The sequence below is a fragment of the Salmo salar genome, chromosome ssa01 (assembly GCF_905237065.1).
Source record: "Salmo salar chromosome ssa01, Ssal_v3.1, whole genome shotgun sequence".
Lineage (NCBI taxonomy): Eukaryota > Metazoa > Chordata > Actinopteri > Salmoniformes > Salmonidae > Salmo > Salmo salar.
In genome coordinates, this window is record NC_059442.1 from 174,257,890 (window position 1) to 174,282,006 (window position 24,117).

General features: G+C 41.7%; 1 protein-coding gene across 1 annotated transcript; it reads left to right on the top strand.

Annotated features, from left to right (window-relative positions):
- The first annotated feature begins 22,402 nt into the window (after positions 1-22,402).
- LOC106597056 (claudin-23) lies at positions 22,403-23,505 on the top strand. Its single transcript, XM_014188294.2, has one exon. It carries the CDS (start codon positions 22,496-22,498, stop codon positions 23,294-23,296), a length of 801 nt encoding a protein of 266 aa, XP_014043769.1. The 5' UTR covers positions 22,403-22,495; the 3' UTR covers positions 23,297-23,505.
- Positions 23,506-24,117: the final 612 nt, after the last annotated feature.

The window sequence follows — 24,117 nt, forward strand, 5'->3', positions numbered from 1 at the left end:
CTATTAAAAGATGGTCCAGCCCAATCTGCCCATGCAGACAGGTGTACTATACTGTATAAAACATCCTATTAAAAGATGGTCCAGCCCAATCTGCCCATGCAGACAGGTATACTATACTGTATAAAACACCCTATTAAAAGATGGTCCAGCCCAATCTGCCCATTCAGACAGGTATACTATACTAAATAAAACACCCTATTAAAAGAAAGATGGTCCAGTCCAATCTGCCCATGCAGACAGGTGTACAATACTGTATAAAACACCCTATTAAAAGATGGTCCAGCCCAATCTGCCCATGCAGACAGGTGTACTATACTGTATAAAACACCCTATTAAAAGATGGTCCAGTCCAATCTGCCCATGCAGACAGGTGTACTATAATGTATAAAACACCCTATTAAAAGAAAGATGGTCCAGTCCAATCTGCCCATGCAGACAGGTATACTATACTGTATAAAACACCCTTTTAAAAGATGGTCCAGCCCAATCTGCCCATGCAGACAGGTGTACTATACTGTATAAAACACCCTTTTAAAAGATGGTCCAGCCCAATCTGCCCATGCAGACAGGTATACTATACTGTATAAAACACCCTATTAAAAGAAAGATGGTCCAGTCCAATCTGCCCATGCAGACAGGTGTACTATACTGTATAAAACACCCTATTAAAAGAAAGATGGTCCAGTCCAATCTGCCCATGCAGACAGGTGTACTATACTGTATAAAACACCCTATTAAAAGATGGTCCAGTCCAATCTGCCCATGCAGACAGGTATACTATACTGTATAAAACACCCTATTAAAAGATGGTCCAGCCCAATCTGCCCATGCAGACAGGTGTACTATACTGTATAAAACACCCTATTAAAAGATGGTCCAGTCCAATCTGCCCATGCAGACAGGTATACTATACTGTATAAAACACCCTATTAAAAGATGGTCCAGCCCAATCTGCCCATTCAGACAGGTATACTATACTGTATAAAACACCCTATTAAAAGAAAGATGGTCCAGTCCAATCTGCCCATGCAGACAGGTATACTATACTGTATAAAACACCCTTTTAAAAGATGGTCCAGCCCAATCTGCCCATGCAGACAGGTGTACTATACTGTATAAAACACCCTATTAAAAGAAAGATGGTCCAGTCCAATCTGCCCATGCAGACAGGTGTACTATACTGTATAAAACACCCTATTAAAAGATGGTCCAGTCCAATCTGCCCATGCAGACAGGTGTACTATACTGTATAAAACACCCTATTAAAAGAAAGATGGTCCAGTCCAATCTGCCCATGCAGACAGGTGTACTATACTGTATAAAACACCCTATTAAAAGATGGTCCAGTCCAATCTGCCCATGCAGACAGGTGTACTATACTGTATAAAACACCCTATTAAAAGAAAGATGGTCCAGTCCAATCTGCCCATGCAGACAGGTGTACTATACTGTATAAAACACCCTATTAAAAGATGGTCCAGTCCAATCTGCCCATGCAGACAGGTGTACTATACTGTATAAAACACCCTATTAAAAGATGGTCCAGCCCAATCTGCCCATGCAGACAGGTGTACTATACTGTATAAAACACCCTATTAAAAGATGGTCCAGCCCAATCTGCCCATGCAGACAGGTATACTATACTAAATAAAACACCCTATTAAAAGAAAGATGGTCCAGTCCAATCTGCCCATGCAGACAGGTGTACTATACTGTATAAAACACCCTATTAAAAGATGGTCCAGTCCAATCTGCCCATGCAGACAGGTGTACTATACTGTATAAAACACCCTATTAAAAGAAAGATGGTCCAGTCCAATCTGCCCATGCAGACAGGTATACTATACTGTATAAAACACCCTATTAAAAGATGGTCCAGCCCAATCTGCCCATGCAGACAGGTGTACTATACTGTATAAAACACCCTATTAAAAGATGGTCCAGCCCAATCTGCCCATGCAGACAGGTGTACTATACTGTATAAAACACCCTATTAAAAGATGGTCCAGTCCAATCTGCCCATGCAGACAGGTATACTATACTGTATAAAACACCCTATTAAAAGATGGTCCAGTCCAATCTGCACATGCAGACAGGTATACTATACTGTATAAAACACCCTATTAAAAGATGGTCCAGCCCAATCTGCCCATGCAGACAGGTATACTATACTGTATAAAACACCCTATTAAAAGATGGTCCAGCCCAATCTGCCCATTCAGACAGGTATACTATACTGTATAAAACACCCTATTAAAAGAAAGATGGTCCAGTCCAATCTGCCCATGCAGACAGGTATACTATACTGTATAAAACACCCTATTAAAAGATGGTCCAGCCCAATCTGCCCATTCAGACAGGTATACTATACTGTATAAAACACCCTATTAAAAGAAAGATGGTCCAGCCCAATCTGCCCATGCAGACAGGTGTACTATACTGTATAAAACACCCTATTAAAAGAAAGATGGTCCAGCCCAATCTGCCCATGCAGACAGGTGTACTATACTGTATAAAACACCCTATTAAAAGAAAGATGGTCCAGTCCAATCTGCCCATTCAGACAGGTGTACTATACTGTATAAAACACCCTATTAAAAGATGGTCCAGCCCAATCTGCCCATGCAGACAGGTATACTATACTGTATAAAACACCCTATTAAAATAAAGATGGTCCAGTCCAATCTGCCCATGCAGACAGGTATACTATACTGTATAAAACACCCTATTAAAAGAAAGATGGTCCAGTCCAATCTGCCCATGCAGACAGGTGTACTATACTGTATAAAACACCCTATTAAAAGAAAGATGGTCCAGTCCAATCTGCCCATGCAGACAGGTGTACTATACTGTATAAAACACCCTATTAAAAGATGGTCCAGCCCAATCTGCCCATGCAGACAGGTGTACTATACTGTATAAAACACCCTATTAAAAGAAAGATGGTCCAGCCCAATCTGCCCATGCAGACAGGTGTACTATACTGTATAAAACACCCTATTAAAAGATGGTCCAGCCCAATCTGCCCATGCAGACAGGTGTACTATACTGTATAAAACACCCTATTAAAAGATGGTCCAGCCCAATCTGCCCATTCAGACAGGTATACTATACTGTATAAAACACCCTATTAAAAGAAAGATGGTCCAGTCCAATCTGCCCATGCAGACAGGTGTACTATACTGTATAAAACACCCTATTAAAAGATGGTCCAGCCCAATCTGCCCATGCAGACAGGTGTACTATACTGTATAAAACACCCTATTAAAAGATGGTCCAGCCCAATCTGCCCATGCAGACAGGTATACTATACTGTATAAAACACCCTATTAAAAGATGGTCCAGCCCAATCTGCCCATGCAGACAGGTGTACTATACTGTATAAAACACCCTATTAAAAGATGGTCCAGCCCAATCTGCCCATGCAGACAGGTATACTATACTGTATAAAACACCCTATTAAAAGAAGGTCCAGCCCAATCTGCCCATGCAGACAGGTATACTATACTGTATAAAACACCCTATTAAAAGATGGTCCAGCCCAATCTGCCCATTCAGACAGGTATACTATACTAAATAAAACACCCTATTAAAAGAAAGATGGTCCAGTCCAATCTGCCCATGCAGACAGGTGTACAATACTGTATAAAACACCCTATTAAAAGATGGTCCAGCCCAATCTGCCCATGCAGACAGGTGTACTATACTGTATAAAACACCCTATTAAAAGATGGTCCAGTCCAATCTGCCCATGCAGACAGGTGTACTATAATGTATAAAACACCCTATTAAAAGAAAGATGGTCCAGTCCAATCTGCCCATGCAGACAGGTATACTATACTGTATAAAACACCCTTTTAAAAGATGGTCCAGCCCAATCTGCCCATGCAGACAGGTATACTATACTGTATAAAACACTCTTTTAAAAGATGGTCCAGCCCAATCTGCCCATGCAGACAGGTGTACTATACTGTATAAAACACCCTATTAAAAGATGGTCCAATCTGCCCATGCAGACAGGTGTACTATACTGTATAAAACACCCTATTAAAAGATGGTCCAGCCCAATCTGCCCATGCAGACAGGTATACTATACTGTATAAAACACCCTATTAAAAGAAAGATGGTCCAGTCCAATCTGCCCATGCAGACAGGTGTACTATACTGTATAAAACACCCTATTAAAAGAAAGATGGTCCAGTCCAATCTGCCCATGCAGACAGGTGTACTATACTGTATAAAACACCCTATTAAAAGATGGTCCAGTCCAATCTGCCCATGCAGACAGGTATACTATACTGTATAAAACACCCTATTAAAAGATGGTCCAGCCCAATCTGCCCATGCAGACAGGTGTACTATACTGTATAAAACACCCTATTAAAAGATGGTCCAGTCCAATCTGCCCATGCAGACAGGTGTACTATACTGTATAAAACACCCTATTAAAAGAAAGATGGTCCAGTCCAATCTGCCCATGCAGACAGGTATACTATACTGTATAAAACACCCTTTTAAAAGATGGTCCAGCCCAATCTGCCCATGCAGACAGGTGTACTATACTGTATAAAACACCCTATTAAAAGAAAGATGGTCCAGTCCAATCTGCCCATGCAGACAGGTGTACTATACTGTATAAAACACCCTATTAAAAGATGGTCCAGTCCAATCTGCCCATGCAGACAGGTGTACTATACTGTATAAAACACCCTATTAAAAGAAAGATGGTCCAGTCCAATCTGCCCATGCAGACAGGTGTACTATACTGTATAAAACACCCTATTAAAAGATGGTCCAGCCCAATCTGCCCATGCAGACAGGTGTACTATACTGTATAAAACACCCTATTAAAAGAAAGATGGTCCAGTCCAATCTGCCCATGCAGACAGGTGTACTATACTGTATAAAACACCCTATTAAAAGATGGTCCAGTCCAATCTGCCCATGCAGACAGGTATACTATACTGTATAAAACACCCTATTAAAAGATGGTCCAGTCCAATCTGCCCATGCAGACAGGTATACTATACTGTATAAAACACCCTATTAAAAGATGGTCCAGCCCAATCTGCCCATGCAGACAGGTGTACTATACTGTATAAAACACCCTATTAAAAGATGGTCCAGCCCAATCTGCCCATGCAGACAGGTATACTATACTAAATAAAACACCCTATTAAAAGAAAGATGGTCCAGTCCAATCTGCCCATGCAGACAGGTGTACTATACTGTATAAAACACCCTATTAAAAGATGGTCCAGCCCAATCTGCCCATTCAGACAGGTGTACTATACTGTATAAAACACCCTATTAAAAGATGGTCCAGCCCAATCTGCCCATGCAGACAGGTATACTATACTGTATAAAACACCCTATTAAAAGATGGTCCAGCCCAATCTGCCCATGCAGACAGGTGTACTATACTGTATAAAACACCCTATTAAAAGATGGTCCAGCCCAATCTGCCCATGCAGACAGGTATACTATACTGTATAAAACACCCTATTAAAAGAAGGTCCAGCCCAATCTGCCCATGCAGACAGGTATACTATACTGTATAAAACACCCTATTAAAAGATGGTCCAGCCCAATCTGCCCATTCAGACAGGTATACTATACTAAATAAAACACCCTATTAAAAGAAAGATGGTCCAGTCCAATCTGCCCATGCAGACAGGTGTACAATACTGTATAAAACACCCTATTAAAAGATGGTCCAGCCCAATCTGCCCATGCAGACAGGTGTACTATACTGTATAAAACACCCTATTAAAAGATGGTCCAGTCCAATCTGCCCATGCAGACAGGTGTACTATAATGTATAAAACACCCTATTAAAAGAAAGATGGTCCAGTCCAATCTGCCCATGCAGACAGGTATACTATACTGTATAAAACACCCTTTTAAAAGATGGTCCAGCCCAATCTGCCCATGCAGACAGGTATACTATACTGTATAAAACACCCTTTTAAAAGATGGTCCAGCCCAATCTGCCCATGCAGACAGGTGTACTATACTGTATAAAACACCCTATTAAAAGATGGTCCAATCTGCCCATGCAGACAGGTGTACTATACTGTATAAAACACCCTATTAAAAGATGGTCCAGCCCAATCTGCCCATGCAGACAGGTATACTATACTGTATAAAACACCCTATTAAAAGAAAGATGGTCCAGTCCAATCTGCCCATGCAGACAGGTGTACTATACTGTATAAAAAACCCTATTAAAAGAAAGATGGTCCAGTCCAATCTGCCCATGCAGACAGGTGTACTATACTGTATAAAACACCCTATTAAAAGATGGTCCAGTCCAATCTGCCCATGCAGACAGGTATACTATACTGTATAAAACACCCTATTAAAAGATGGTCCAGCCCAATCTGCCCATGCAGACAGGTGTACTATACTGTATAAAACACCCTATTAAAAGATGGTCCAGTCCAATCTGCCCATGCAGACAGGTGTACTATACTGTATAAAACACCCTATTAAAAGAAAGATGGTCCAGTCCAATCTGCCCATGCAGACAGGTATACTATACTGTATAAAACACCCTTTTAAAAGATGGTCCAGCCCAATCTGCCCATGCAGACAGGTGTACTATACTGTATAAAACACCCTATTAAAGGAAAGATGGTCCAGTCCAATCTGCCCATGCAGACAGGTGTACTATACTGTATAAAACACCCTATTAAAAGATGGTCCAGTCCAATCTGCCCATGCAGACAGGTGTACTATACTGTATAAAACACCCTATTAAAAGAAAGATGGTCCAGTCCAATCTGCCCATGCAGACAGGTGTACTATACTGTATAAAACACCCTATTAAAAGATGGTCCAGCCCAATCTGCCCATGCAGACAGGTGTACTTTACTGTATAAACACCCTATTAAAAGAAAGATGGTCCAGTCCAATCTGCCCATGCAGACAGGTGTACTATACTGTATAAAACACCCTATTAAAAGATGGTCCAGTCCAATCTGCCCATGCAGACAGGTGTACTATACTGTATAAAACACCCTATTAAAAGATGGTCCAGCCCAATCTGCCCATGCAGACAGGTGTACTATACTGTATAAAACACCCTATTAAAAGATGGTCCAGCCCAATCTGCCCATGCAGACAGGTATACTATACTAAATAAAACACCCTATTAAAAGAAAGATGGTCCAGTCCAATCTGCCCATGCAGACAGGTGTACTATACTGTATAAAACACCCTATTAAAAGATGGTCCAGCCCAATCTGCCCATTCAGACAGGTGTACTATACTGTATAAAACACCCTATGAAAAGATGGTCCAGCCCAATCTGCCCATGCAGACAGGTGTACTATACTGTATAAAACACCCTATTAAAAGATGGTCCAGCCCAATCTGCCCATGCAGACAGGTGTACTATACTGTATAAAAGACCCTATTAAAAGATGGTCCAGTCCAATCTGCCCATGCAGACAGGTGTACTATACTGTATAAAACACCCTATTAAAAGATGGTCCAGCCCAATCTGCCCATCAGACAGGTATACTATACTGTATAAAACACCCTATTAAAAGAAAGATGGTCCAGTCCAATCTGCCCATGCAGACAGGTGTACTATACTGTATAAAACACCCTATTAAAAGATGGTCCAGCCCAATCTGCCCATGCAGACAGGTGTACTATACTGTATAAAACACCCTATTAAAAGATGGTCCAGCCCAATCTGCCCATGCAGACAGGTGTACTATACTGTATAAAACACCCTATTAAAAGATGGTCCAGCCCAATCTGCCCATGCAGACAGGTGTACTATACTGTATAAAACACCCTATTAAAAGATGGTCCAGCCCAATCTGCCCATGCAGACAGGTGTACTATACTGTATAAAACACCCTATTAAAAGATGGTCCAGTCCAATCTGCCCATGCAGACAGGTGTACTATACTGTATAAAACACCCTATTAAAAGATGGTCCAGTCCAATCTGCCCATTCAGACAGGTGTACTATACTGTATAAAACACGCTATTAAAAGATGGTCCAGCCCAATCTGCCCATTCAGACAGGTATACTATACTAAATAAAACACCCTATTAAAAGATGGTCCAGCCCAATCTGCCCATTCAGACAGGTGTACTATACTGTATAAAACACCCTATTAAAAGAAAGATGGTCCAGCCCAATCTGCCCATGCAGACAGGTGTACTATACTGTATAAAACACCCTATTAAAAGATGGTCCAGCCCAATCTGCCCATGCAGACAGGTGTACTATACAGTATAAAACACCCTATTAAAAGATGGTCCAGTCCAATCTGCCCATGCAGACAGGTATACTATACTGTATAAAACACCCTATTAAAAGATGGTCCAGTCCAATCTGCCCATGCAGACAGGTGTACTATACTGTATAAAACACCCTATTAAAAGAAAGATGGTCCAGCCCAATCTGCCCATGCAGACAGGTATACTATACTGTATAAAACACCCTATTAAAAGATGGTCCAGCCCAATCTGCCCATGCAGACAGGTGTACTATACTGTATAAAACACCCTATTAAAAGATGGTCCAGCCCAATCTGCCCATGCAGACAGGTGTACTATACTGTATAAAACACCCTATGAAAAGATGGTCCAGTCCAATCTGCCCATTCAGACAGGTGTACTATACTGTATAAAACACCCTATGAAAAGATGGTCCAGCCCAATCTGCCCATGCAGACAGGTGTACTATACTGTATAAAACACCCTATTAAAAGATGGTCCAGCCCAATCTGCCCATGCAGACAGGTGTACTATACTGTATAAAAGACCCTATTAAAAGATGGTCCAGTCCAATCTGCCCATGCAGACAGGTGTACTATACTGTATAAAACACCCTATTAAAAGATGGTCCAGCCCAATCTGCCCATCAGACAGGTATACTATACTGTATAAAACACCCTATTAAAAGAAAGATGGTCCAGTCCAATCTGCCCATGCAGACAGGTGTACTATACTGTATAAAACACCCTATTAAAAGATGGTCCAGCCCAATCTGCCCATGCAGACAGGTGTACTATACTGTATAAAACACCCTATTAAAAGATGGTCCAGCCCAATCTGCCCATGCAGACAGGTGTACTATACTGTATAAAACACCCTATTAAAAGATGGTCCAGCCCAATCTGCCCATGCAGACAGGTGTACTATACTGTATAAAACACCCTATTAAAAGATGGTCCAGCCCAATCTGCCCATGCAGACAGGTGTACTATACTGTATAAAACACCCTATTAAAAGATGGTCCAGTCCAATCTGCCCATGCAGACAGGTGTACTATACTGTATAAAACACCCTATTAAAAGAAAGATGGTTCAGCCCAATCTGCCCATGCAGACAGGTGTACTATACTGTATAAAACACCCTATTAAAAGATGGTCCAGTCCAATCTGCCCATTCAGACAGGTGTACTATACTGTATAAAACACCCTATTAAAAGATGGTCCAGTCCAATCTGCCCATGCAGACAGGTATACTATACTGTATAAAACACCCTATTAAAAGATGGTCCAGTCCAATCTGCCCATTCAGACAGGTGTACTATACTGTATAAAACACCCTATTAAAAGATGGTCCAGCCCAATCTGCCCATTCAGACAGGTATACTATACTAAATAAAACACCCTATTAAAAGATGGTCCAGCCCAATCTGCCCATTCAGACAGGTGTACTATACTGTATAAAACACCCTATTAAAAGAAAGATGGTCCAGCCCAATCTGCCCATGCAGACAGGTGTACTATACTGTATAAAACACCCTATTAAAAGATGGTCCAGTCCAATCTGCCCATTCAGACAGGTGTACTATACTGTATAAAACACCCTATTAAAAGATGGTCCAGCCCAATCTGCCCATTCAGACAGGTATACTATACTAAATAAAACACCCTATTAAAAGATGGTCCAGCCCAATCTGCCCATTCAGACAGGTGTACTATACTGTATAAAACACCCTATTAAAAGATGGTCCAGCCCAATCTGCCCATGCAGACAGGTGTACTATACTGTATAAAACACCCTATTAAAGGAAAGATGGTCCAGTCCAATCTGCCCATGCAGACAGGTGTACTATACTGTATAAAACACCCTATTAAAAGATGGTCCAGTCCAATCTGCCCATGCAGACAGGTGTACTATACTGTATAAAACACCCTATTAAAAGAAAGATGGTCCAGTCCAATCTGCCCATGCAGACAGGTGTACTATACTGTATAAAACACCCTATTAAAAGATGGTCCAGCCCAATCTGCCCATGCAGACAGGTGTACTTTACTGTATAAACACCCTATTAAAAGAAAGATGGTCCAGTCCAATCTGCCCATGCAGACAGGTGTACTATACTGTATAAAACACCCTATTAAAAGATGGTCCAGTCCAATCTGCCCATGCAGACAGGTGTACTATACTGTATAAAACACCCTATTAAAAGATGGTCCAGCCCAATCTGCCCATGCAGACAGGTGTACTATACTGTATAAAACACCCTATTAAAAGATGGTCCAGCCCAATCTGCCCATGCAGACAGGTATACTATACTAAATAAAACACCCTATTAAAAGAAAGATGGTCCAGTCCAATCTGCCCATGCAGACAGGTGTACTATACTGTATAAAACACCCTATTAAAAGATGGTCCAGCCCAATCTGCCCATTCAGACAGGTGTACTATACTGTATAAAACACCCTATGAAAAGATGGTCCAGCCCAATCTGCCCATGCAGACAGGTGTACTATACTGTATAAAACACCCTATTAAAAGATGGTCCAGCCCAATCTGCCCATGCAGACAGGTGTACTATACTGTATAAAAGACCCTATTAAAAGATGGTCCAGTCCAATCTGCCCATGCAGACAGGTGTACTATACTGTATAAAACACCCTATTAAAAGATGGTCCAGCCCAATCTGCCCATCAGACAGGTATACTATACTGTATAAAACACCCTATTAAAAGAAAGATGGTCCAGTCCAATCTGCCCATGCAGACAGGTGTACTATACTGTATAAAACACCCTATTAAAAGATGGTCCAGCCCAATCTGCCCATGCAGACAGGTGTACTATACTGTATAAAACACCCTATTAAAAGATGGTCCAGCCCAATCTGCCCATGCAGACAGGTGTACTATACTGTATAAAACACCCTATTAAAAGATGGTCCAGCCCAATCTGCCCATGCAGACAGGTGTACTATACTGTATAAAACACCCTATTAAAAGATGGTCCAGCCCAATCTGCCCATGCAGACAGGTGTACTATACTGTATAAAACACCCTATTAAAAGATGGTCCAGTCCAATCTGCCCATGCAGACAGGTGTACTATACTGTATAAAACACCCTATTAAAAGATGGTCCAGTCCAATCTGCCCATTCAGACAGGTGTACTATACTGTATAAAACACGCTATTAAAAGATGGTCCAGCCCAATCTGCCCATTCAGACAGGTATACTATACTAAATAAAACACCCTATTAAAAGATGGTCCAGCCCAATCTGCCCATTCAGACAGGTGTACTATACTGTATAAAACACCCTATTAAAAGAAAGATGGTCCAGCCCAATCTGCCCATGCAGACAGGTGTACTATACTGTATAAAACACCCTATTAAAAGATGGTCCAGCCCAATCTGCCCATGCAGACAGGTGTACTATACAGTATAAAACACCCTATTAAAAGATGGTCCAGTCCAATCTGCCCATGCAGACAGGTATACTATACTGTATAAAACACCCTATTAAAAGATGGTCCAGTCCAATCTGCCCATGCAGACAGGTGTACTATACTGTATAAAACACCCTATTAAAAGAAAGATGGTCCAGCCCAATCTGCCCATGCAGACAGGTATACTATACTGTATAAAACACCCTATTAAAAGATGGTCCAGCCCAATCTGCCCATGCAGACAGGTGTACTATACTGTATAAAACACCCTATTAAAAGATGGTCCAGCCCAATCTGCCCATGCAGACAGGTGTACTATACTGTATAAAACACCCTATGAAAAGATGGTCCAGTCCAATCTGCCCATTCAGACAGGTGTACTATACTGTATAAAACACCCTATGAAAAGATGGTCCAGCCCAATCTGCCCATGCAGACAGGTGTACTATACTGTATAAAACACCCTATTAAAAGATGGTCCAGCCCAATCTGCCCATGCAGACAGGTGTACTATACTGTATAAAAGACCCTATTAAAAGATGGTCCAGTCCAATCTGCCCATGCAGACAGGTGTACTATACTGTATAAAACACCCTATTAAAAGATGGTCCAGCCCAATCTGCCCATCAGACAGGTATACTATACTGTATAAAACACCCTATTAAAAGAAAGATGGTCCAGTCCAATCTGCCCATGCAGACAGGTGTACTATACTGTATAAAACACCCTATTAAAAGATGGTCCAGCCCAATCTGCCCATGCAGACAGGTGTACTATACTGTATAAAACACCCTATTAAAAGATGGTCCAGCCCAATCTGCCCATGCAGACAGGTGTACTATACTGTATAAAACACCCTATTAAAAGATGGTCCAGCCCAATCTGCCCATGCAGACAGGTGTACTATACTGTATAAAACACCCTATTAAAAGATGGTCCAGCCCAATCTGCCCATGCAGACAGGTGTACTATACTGTATAAAACACCCTATTAAAAGATGGTCCAGTCCAATCTGCCCATGCAGACAGGTGTACTATACTGTATAAAACACCCTATTAAAAGAAAGATGGTTCAGCCCAATCTGCCCATGCAGACAGGTGTACTATACTGTATAAAACACCCTATTAAAAGATGGTCCAGTCCAATCTGCCCATTCAGACAGGTGTACTATACTGTATAAAACACCCTATTAAAAGATGGTCCAGTCCAATCTGCCCATGCAGACAGGTATACTATACTGTATAAAACACCCTATTAAAAGATGGTCCAGTCCAATCTGCCCATTCAGACAGGTGTACTATACTGTATAAAACACCCTATTAAAAGATGGTCCAGCCCAATCTGCCCATTCAGACAGGTATACTATACTAAATAAAACACCCTATTAAAAGATGGTCCAGCCCAATCTGCCCATTCAGACAGGTGTACTATACTGTATAAAACACCCTATTAAAAGAAAGATGGTCCAGCCCAATCTGCCCATGCAGACAGGTGTACTATACTGTATAAAACACCCTATTAAAAGATGGTCCAGTCCAATCTGCCCATTCAGACAGGTGTACTATACTGTATAAAACACCCTATTAAAAGATGGTCCAGCCCAATCTGCCCATTCAGACAGGTATACTATACTAAATAAAACACCCTATTAAAAGATGGTCCAGCCCAATCTGCCCATTCAGACAGGTGTACTATACTGTATAAAACACCCTATTAAAAGATGGTCCAGCCCAATCTGCCCATGCAGACAGGTGTACTATACTGTATAAAACACCCTATTAAAAGATGGTCCAGCCCAATCTGCCCATGCAGACAGGTATACTATACTGTATAAAACACCCTATTAAAAGAAAGATGGTCCAGTCCAATCTGCCCATGCAGACAGGTGTACTATACTGTATAAAACACCCTATTAAAAGATGGTCCAGCCCAATCTGCCCATGCAGACAGGTATACTATACTGTATAAAACACCCTATTAAAAGAAAGATGGTTCAGCCCAATCTGCCCATGCAGACAGGTATACTATACTGTATAAAACACCCTATTAAAAGATGGTCCAGTCCAATCTGCCCATGCAGACAGGTATACTATACTGTATAAAACACCCTATTAAAAGATGGTCCAGCCCAATCTGCCCATGCAGACAGGTATACTATACTGTATAAAACACCCTATTAAAAGAAAGATGGTCCAGTCCAATCTGCCCATGCAGACAGGTGTACTATACTGTATAAAACACCCTATTAAAAGATGGTCCAGCCCAATCTGCCCATGCAGACAGGTATACTATACTGTATAAAACACCCTATTAAAAGAAAGATGGTTCAGCCCAATCTGCCCATGCAGACAGGTATACTATACTGTATAAAACACCCTATTAAAAGATGGTCCAGTCCAATCTGCCCATGCAGACAGGTATACTATACTGTATAAAACACCCTATTAAAAGATGGTCCAGCCCAATCTGCCCATGCAGACAGGTGTACTATACTGTATAAAACACCCTATTAAAAGAAAGATGGTCCAGCCCAATCTGCCCATGCAGACAGGTGTACTATACTGTATAAAACACCCTATTAAAAGATGGTCCAGCCCAATCTGCCCATGCAGACAGGTGTACTATACTGTATAAAACACCCTATTAAAAGATGGTCCAGCCCAATCTGCCCATGCAGACAGGTGTACTATACTGTATAAAACACCATATTAAAAGATGGTCCAGCCCAATCTGCCCATGCAGACAGGTATACTATACTGTATAAAACACCCTATTAAAAGATGGTCCAGCCCAATCTGCCCATGCAGACAGGTATACTATACTGTATAAAACACCCTATTAAAAGATGGTCCAGCCCAATCTGCCCATGCAGACAGGTGTACTATACTGTATAAAACACCCTATTAAAAGATGGTCCAGTCCAATCTGCCCATGCAGACAGGTGTACTATACTGTATAAAACACCCCATTAAAAGATGGTCCAGCCCAATCTGCCCATGCAGACAGGTGTACTATACTGTATAAAACACCCCATTAAAAGATGGTCCAGCCCAATCTGCCCATGCAGACAGGTGTACTATACTGTATAAAACACCCTATTAAAAGATGGTCCAGCCCAATCTGCCCATGCAGACAGGTGTACTATACTGTATAAAACACCCTATTAAAAGATTGTCCATCCCAATCTGCCCATGCAGACAGGTGTACTATACTGTATAAAACACCCTATTAAAAGATGGTCCAGCCCAATCTGCCCATGCAGACAGGTATACTATACTGTATAAAACACCCTATTAAAAGATTGTCCAGCCCAATCTGCCCATGCAGACAGGTGTACTATACTGTATAAAACACTCTATTAAAAGATCGTCCAGCCCAATCTGCCCATGCAGACAGGTGTACTATACTGTATAAAACACCCTATTAAAAGAAAGATGGTTCAGCCCAATCTGCCCATGCAGACAGGTGTACTATACTGTATAAAACACCCTATTAAAAGATGGTCCAGTCCAATCTGCCCATGCAGACAGGTGTACTATACTGTATAAAACACCCTATTAAAAGAAAGATGGTCCAGTCCAATCTGCCCATGCAGAAAGGTGTACTATACTGTATAAAACACCCTATTAAAAGAAAGATGCTCCAGCCCAATCTGCCCATGCAGACAGGTATACTCTACTGTATAAAACACCCTATTAAAAGATGGTCCAGTCCAATCTGCCCATGCAGACAGGTATACTATACTGTATAAAACACCCTATTAAAAGAAAGATGGTCCAGTCCAATCTGCCATGCAGACAGGTGTACTATACTGTATAAAACACCCTATTAAAAGATGGTCCAGCCCAATCTGCCCATGCAGACAGGTGTACTATACTGTATAAAACACCCTATTAAAAGATGGTCCAGTCCAATCTGCCCATGCAGACAGGTGTACTATACTGTATAAAACACCCTATTAAAAGATGGTCCAGCCCAATCTGCCCATGCAGACAGGTATACTATACTGTATAAAACACCCTATTAAAAGATGGTCCAGCCCAATCTGCCCATGCAGACAGGTATACTATACTGTATAAAACACCCTATTAAAAGATGGTCCAGTCCAATCTGCCCATGCAGACAGGTATACTATACTGTATAAAACACCCTATTAAAAGATGGTCCAGCCCAATCTGCCCATGCAGACAGGTGTACTATACTGTATAAAACACCCTATTAAAAGAAAGATGGTCCAGCCCAATCTGCCCATGCAGACAGGTGTACTATACTGTATAAAACACCCTATTAAAAGATGGTCCAGCCCAATCTGCCCATGCAGACAGGTGTACTATACTGTATAAAACACCCTATTAAAAGAAAGATGGTCCAGCCCAATCTGCCCATGCAGACAGGTGTACTATACTGTATAAAACACCCTATTAAAAGAAAGATGGTTCAGCCCAATCTGCCCATGCAGACAGGTGTACTATACTGTATAAAACACCCTATTAAAAGATGGTCCAGCCCAATCTGCCCATGCAGACAGGTATACTATACTGTATAAAACACCTATTAAAAGATGGTCCAGCCCAATCTGCCCATGCAGACAGGTGTACTATACTGTATAAAACACCCTATTAAAAGATCGTCCAGTCCAATGAGCCCATGCAGACAGGTATACTATACTGTATAAAACACCCTATTAAAAGAAAGATGCTCCAGCCCAATCTGCCCATGCAGACAGGTGTACTATACTGTATAAAACACCCTATTAAAAGATGGTCCAGCCCAATCTGCCCATGCAGACAGGTGTACTATACTGTATAAAACACCCTATTAAAAGATGGTCCAGCCCAATCTGCCCATGCAGACAGGTGTACTATACTGTATAAAACACCCTATTAAAAGATGGTCCAGTCCAATCTGCCCATGCAGACAGGTGTACTATACTGTATAAAACACCCTATTAAAAGATGGTCCAGCCCAATCTGCCCATGCAGACAGGTGTACTATACTGTATAAAACACCCTATTAAAAGATTGTCCAGTCCAATCTGCCCATGCAGACAGGTGTACTATACTGTATAAAACACCCTATTAAAAGAAAGATGGTTCAGCCCAATCTGCCCATGCAGACAGGTATACTATACTGTATAAAACACCCTATTAAAAGATGGTCCAGTCCAATCTGCCCATGCAGACAGGTGTACTATACTGTATAAAACACCCTATTAAAAGAAAGATGGTCCAGTCCAATCTGCCCATGCAGACAGGTGTACTATACTGTATAAAACACCCTATTAAAAGAAAGATGCTCCAGCCCAATCTGCCCATGCAGACAGGTATACTCTACTGTATAAAACACCCTATTAAAAGATGGTCCAGTCCAATCTGCCCATGCAGACAGGTATACTATACTGTATAAAACACCCTATTAAAAGAAAGATGGTCCAGTCCAATCTGCCATGCAGACAGGTGTACTATACTGTATAAAACACCCTATTAAAAGATGGTCCAGCCCAATCTGCCCATGCAGACAGGTGTACTATACTGTATAAAACACCCTATTAAAAGATGGTCCAGCCCAATCTGCCCATGCAGACAGGTGTACTATACTGTATAAAACACCCTATTAAAAGATGGTCCAGTCCAATCTGCCCATGCAGACAGGTGTACTATACTGTATAAAACACCCTATTAAAAGATGGTCCAGCCCAATCTGCCCATGCAGACAGGTATACTATACTGTATAAAACACCCTATTAAAAGATGGTCCAGCCCAATCTGCCCATGCAGACAGGTATACTATACTGTATAAAACACCCTATTAAAAGATGGTCCAGTCCAATCTGCCCATGCAGACAGGTATACTATACTGTATAAAACACCCTATTAAAAGATGGTCCAGCCCAATCTGCCCATGCAGACAGGTGTACTATACTGTATAAAACACCCTATTAAAAGAAAGATGGTCCAGCCCAATCTGCCCATGCAGACAGGTGTACTATAATGTATAAAAAACCCTATTAAAAGATGGTCCAGCCCAATCTGCCCATGCAGACAGGTGTACTATACTGTATAAAACACCCTATTAAAAGAAAGATGGTCCAGCCCAATCTGCCCATGCAGACAGGTGTACTATACTGTATAAAACACCCTATTAAAAGAAAGATGGTTCAGCCCAATCTGCCCATGCAGACAGGTGTACTATACTGTATAAAACACCCTATTAAAAGATGGTCCAGCCCAATCTGCCCATGCAGACAGGTATACTATACTGTATAAAACACCCTATTAAAAGATGGTCCAGCCCAATCTGCCCATGCAGACAGGTATACTATACTGTATAAAACACCCTATTAAAAGATGGTCCAGCCCAATCTGCCCATGCAGACAGGTATACTATACTGTATAAAACACCCTATTAAAAGATGGTCCAGCCCAATCTGCCCATGCAGACAGGTGTACTATACTGTATAAAACACCCTATTAAAAGATGGTCCAGTCCAATCTGCCCATGCAGACAGGTGTACTATACTGTATAAAACACCCTATTAAAAGATCGTCCAGTCCAATCTGCCCATGCAGACAGGTATACTATACTGTATAAAACACCCTATTAAAAGAAAGATGCTCCAGCCCAATCTGCCCATGCAGACAGGTGTACTATACTGTATAAAACACTCTATTAAAAGATGCTCCAGCCCAATCTGCCCATGCAGACAGGTGTACTATACTGTATAAAACACCCTATTAAAATAAAGATGCTCCAGCCCAATCTGCCCATGCAGACAGGTATACTATACTGTATAAAACACCCTATTAAAAGATGCTCCAGCCCAATCTGCCCATTCAGACAGGTGTACTATACTGTATAAAACACTCTATTAAAAGATGGTCCAGTCCAATCTGCCCATGCAGACAGGTGTACTATACTGTATAAAACACCCTATTAAAAGATGGTCCAGCCCAATCTGCCCATGCAGACAGGTGTACTATACTGTATAAAACACCCTATTAAAAGATGGTCCAGTCCAATCTGCCCATGCAGACAGGTGTACTATACTGTATAAAACACCCTATTAAAAGATGGTCCAGCCCAATCTGCCCATGCAGACAGGTATACTATACTGTATAAAACACCCTATTAAAAGATTGTCCAGTCCAATCTGCCCATGCAGACAGGTGTACTATACTGTATAAAACACCCTATTAAAAGAAAGATGGTTCAGCCCAATCTGCCCATGCAGACAGGTATACTATACTGTATAAAACACCCTATTAAAAGATGGTCCAGTCCAATCTGCCTATGCAGACAGGTGTACTATACTGTATAAAACACTCTATTAAAAGATGCTCCAGCCCAATCTGCCCATGCAGACAGGTGTACTATACTGTATAAAACACCCTATTAAAAGATGGTCCAGCCCAATCTGCCCATGCAGACAGGTATACTATACTGTATAAAACACCCTATTAAAAGATGGTCCAGCCCAATCTGCCCATGCAGACAGGTATACTATACTGTATAAAACACCCTATTAAAAGAAAGATGGTTCAGCCCAATCTGCCCATGCAGACAGGTATACTATACTGTATAAAACACCCTATTAAAAGATGGTCCAGCCCAATCTGCCCATGCAGACAGGTATACTATACTGTATAAAACACCCTATTAAAAGATGGTCCAGCCCAATCTGCCCATGCAGACAAGTGTACTATACTGTATAAAACACCCTATTAAAAGATCGTCCAGCCCAATCTGCCCATGCAGACAGGTGTACTATACTGTATAAAACACCCTATTAAAAGATGGTCCAGCCCAATCTGCCCATGCAGACAGGTGTACTATACTGTATAAAACACCCTATTAAAAGATGGTCCAGCCCAATCTGCCCATGCAGACAGGTGTACTATACTGTATAAAACACCATATTAAAAGATGGTCCAGTCCAATCTGCCCATGCAGACAGGTGTACTATACTGTATAAAACACCCTATTAAAAGATGGTCCAGTCCAATCTGCCCATGCAGACAGGTATACTATACTGTATAAAACACCCTATTAAAAGATGGTCCAGCCCAATCTGCCCATGCAGACAGGTGTACTATACTGTATAAAACACCCTATTAAAAGAAAGATGGTCCAGCCCAATCTGCCCATGCAGACAGGTGTACTATACTGTATAAAACACCCTATTAAAAGAAAGATGGTTCAGCCCAATCTGCCCATGCAGACAGGTATACTATACTGTATAAAACACCCTATTAAAAGATGGTCCAGCCCAATCTGCCCATGCAGACAGGTATACTATACTGTATAAAACACCCTATTAAAAGATGGTCCAGCCCAATCTGCCCATGCAGACAGGTGTACTATACTGTATAAAACACCCTATTAAAAGATGGTCCAGTCCAATCTGCCCATGCAGACAGGTATACTATACTGTATAAAACACCCTATTAAAAGATGGTCCAGCCCAATCTGCCCATGCAGACAGGTCTACTATACTGTATAAAACACCCTATGAAAAGATCGTCCAGCCCAATCTGCCCATGCAGACAGGTGTACTATACTGTATAAAACACCCTATTAAAAGAAAGATGGTCCAGCCCAATCTGCCCATGCAGACAGGTGTACTATACTGTATAAAACACCCTATTAAAAGATGGTCCAGTCCAATCTGCCCATGCAGACAGGTGTACTATACTGTATAAAACACCCTATTAAAAGATCGTCCAGCCCAATCTGCCCATGCAGACAGGTGTACTATACTGTATAAAACACCCTATTAAAAGAAAGATGGTCCAGCCCAATCTGCCCATGCAGACAGGTGTACTATACTGTATAAAACACCCTATTAAAAGAAAGATGGTCCAGTCCAATCTGCCCATGCAGACAGGTGTACTATACTGTATAAAACACCCTATTAAAAGAAAGATGGTACAGCCCAATCTGCCCATGCAGACAGGTGTACTATACTGTATAAAACACCCTATTAAAAGATGGTCCAGCCCAATCTGCCCATGCAGACAGGTGTACTATACTGTATAAAACACCCTATTAAAAGATGGTCCAGTCCAATCTGCCCATTCAGACAGGTATACTATACTGTATAAAACACCCTATTAAAAAATGGTCCAGCCCAATCTGCCCATGCAGACAGGTGTACTATACTGTATAAAACACCCTATTAAAAGAAAGATGGTTCAGCCCAATCTGCCCATGCAGACAGGTGTACTATACTGTATAAAACACCCTATTAAAAGATGGTCCAGTCCAATCTGCCCATGCAGACAGGTGTACTATACTGTATAAAACACCCTATTAAAAGATGGTCCAGTCCAATCTGCCCATTCAGACAGGTATACTATACTGTATAAAACACCCTATTAAAAAATGGTCCAGCCCAATCTGCCCATGCAGACAGGTGTACTATACTGTATAAAACACCCTATTAAAAGAAAGATGGTTCAGCCCAATCTGCCCATGCAGACAGGTATACTATACTGTATAAAACACCCTATTAAAAGATGGTCCAGTCCAATCTGCCCATGCAGACAGGTATACTATACTGTATAAAACACCCTATTAAAAGATGGTCCAGCCCAATCTGCCCATGCAGACAGGTATACTATACTGTATAAAACACCCTATTAAAAGAAAGATGGTCCAGTCCAATCTGCCCATGCAGACAGGTGTACTATACTGTATAAAACACCCTATTAAAAGATGGTCCAGCCCAATCTGCCCATGCAGACACGTGTACTATACTGTATAAAACACCCTATTAAAAAAAAGATGGTCCAGTCCAATCTGCCCATGCAGACAGGTGTACTATACTGTATAAAACACCCTATTAAAAGATGGTCCAGCCCAATCTGCCCATGCAGACAGGTGTACTATACTGTATAAAACACCCTATTAAAAGATGGTCCAGTCCAATCTGCCCATGCAGACAGGTGTACTATACTGTATAAAACACCCTATTAAAAGATGGTCCAGTCCAATCTGCCCATGCAGACAGGTATACTATACTGTATAAAACACCCTATTAAAAGATGGTCCAGCCCAATCTGCCCATGCAGACAGGTGTACTATACTGTATAAAACACCCTATTAAAAGATGGTCCAGCCCAATCTGCCCATGCAGACAGGTGTACTATACTGTATAAAACACTAATAATTAATTGTAACATTTTTAGAGTGTAGGACCAAACGTTTAATTCTCCCTGCATCAATTGACTGTTTCATCATCATCACCACCACGACAGGCCAGTTCCTGTTGAGCCACATTCCAGAACATTCTCAGTTGAATTCTTCTGATGACCACATTCCCAGTCAGGCTGTGAGCTTCGAGGAAGCCATAACATAAAACGTATTGATATTACTCACAGTCAGTTAAATGCATCATCGTGATTGGTTCCTTTCTTATTAGGCTAAACTGCCGATATGTTATAACATAAGGAGATTGACACGAAAATGAAAAGGCGGTAATATATATTTGTTTAATATAATGTACGTGTATTTTCAAATATCATTAACTAGGCAGATATAGCATACAGCATAGTGAAGCCCAACATTTAGATAAAAATATTAAATTAGTCGTATAATAGCCTATATCAAATTGGACGAGATTAGAAACTGTCCAAGGCAGACGCAACAGGTGCTCTTTCAAAGTGAAACCACACCCAACTTGTTATCACCGTACCACCCCCTCAGTTTCAGTCGGACAAGTTTTTAAGACAACACTCCAGACTGTCAACGTTAGTTTACTTACACTGACTAGTGCTGCTGTATCACCTTAAGTTAGTAACAGCAGTCCAGAAGCCATGCCGAGCCAAGCGGAGCAGTGGATCCGCACTTCGATGCGCACCCCGGGCATTTTTATCTTCGGAATGGTCCTTGCCCCTTGCGGCTGGATCCTAAACCTCACAGCGACAGTGGCTCCCAACTGGAGAACCATCAACACTATCGCCTCACTGCCGGTTGATACGTACCTACAACAAGGCATCTGGGACATATGCAAGGTGTCCGACTCATCCCGAGTAAACCAATGTAACCAAAAGGACGACGCCTACTTCAGCAACCAGATTATAGAGGTCGCCCAGGGCTTGATGGTAGCGTCTCTGATATTGACTCTGATCGGGCTGGCCACGGCAACACCCGGGGTAAGGTGCTGGAAAGACCGCCCGAACTGGACAGTAGCCGGGCTGGGGGGAATGCTCATCTTTCTGTCTGGAGTCTTGACGATCATTCCTATTGCATGGTACACTCACATCCTCAAGGACATGGCCGCATCCAGCACCGACATTCGCGTCGGCTACTGTATTATTTTGGGATACATCGGGGGCATCTTCGAGCTACTGGGCGGCTTGGTCATGTTCATTGGGATATGTCGTTGCTGTGGCGGTAAGAACCGCGGAGAGACGCGAGTCTCGGAGACCACAGCACACTTCAGAAACACCAAAGCCCCACCGCGCCGCATCGAGGTGCCGAGCATAGCCCGAACCCGGAGTAGCGCTAGCAGCGTTCCCTACTCTAAAGACTCCATGGAAGACGACGCGGACTTCCCCCGGGCAAAGAGCACCTCGTACGGAGGAAGACGACCTGCTTATGACGTTGATCTGTGAGGACATTATGGTGAAGAGGGTCAGTTGCCATTGATACGTGTGACATGTATTCAATAGCACAACACAGCAACGTTACATATCGACCAAAGAAGGACATTTACCTCTACATGTAGGCATGTCGTTTTAACCATAAAACTAGACCTAATCTTGTTGTTTGGGTGAATATGATAGAAATAAATGATTTCACACGTTTGGGAATATGCCTATGATGTGGCCTATGGCGTGTTTGTATTTGAAGATGTAACGGTATTTACAAATGACAATGCCAGCTCCATAGAACATGGAATACAGTGCCTTCAGAAAGTATTCAGACCCCTTGACTTTTTCTACATTTTGTTAGGTTACAACCTTATTATAAAATTGATTAAATTGTTATTTTTTTCATCAAATCTACACACTACCCCGTAATGACAATGCAAAAACAGGCTTTTAGAAATGTTTGCTAATTTATAAAAAAATAAATATTACATTTACATAAGTATTCAGACCCTTGACTCAGTTCTTTGTTGAAGCACCTTTGGCAACAATTACAGCCTCGAGTCTTGGGTATAATGCTACAAGCTTGGTACACCTGTATTTGGGGAGTTTATCCCATTTTTCTCTGCAGATCCTCTCAAGTTCTGTCAGGTTGGATGGGGAGCGTTGCTGCACAGCTATTTTCAGGTCTCTCCAGAGATGTTCCATCGGGTTCAAGTCCGGGTTCTGGCTGGGCCACTCAAGGACATTCAGAGACTTGTCCCGAAGCCACTCCTGTGTTGTCTTGGCTGTGTGCTTAGGGTCGTTGTCCTGTTGGAAGGTGAACCTTCACCCCAGTCTGAGGT

Excerpts from the sequence above, each read along its gene's own strand:
- LOC106597056 (XM_014188294.2), top strand. The coding sequence starts at position 22,496 with ATGCCGAGCCAAGCGGAGCAGTGGATCCGCACTTCGATGCGCACCCCG.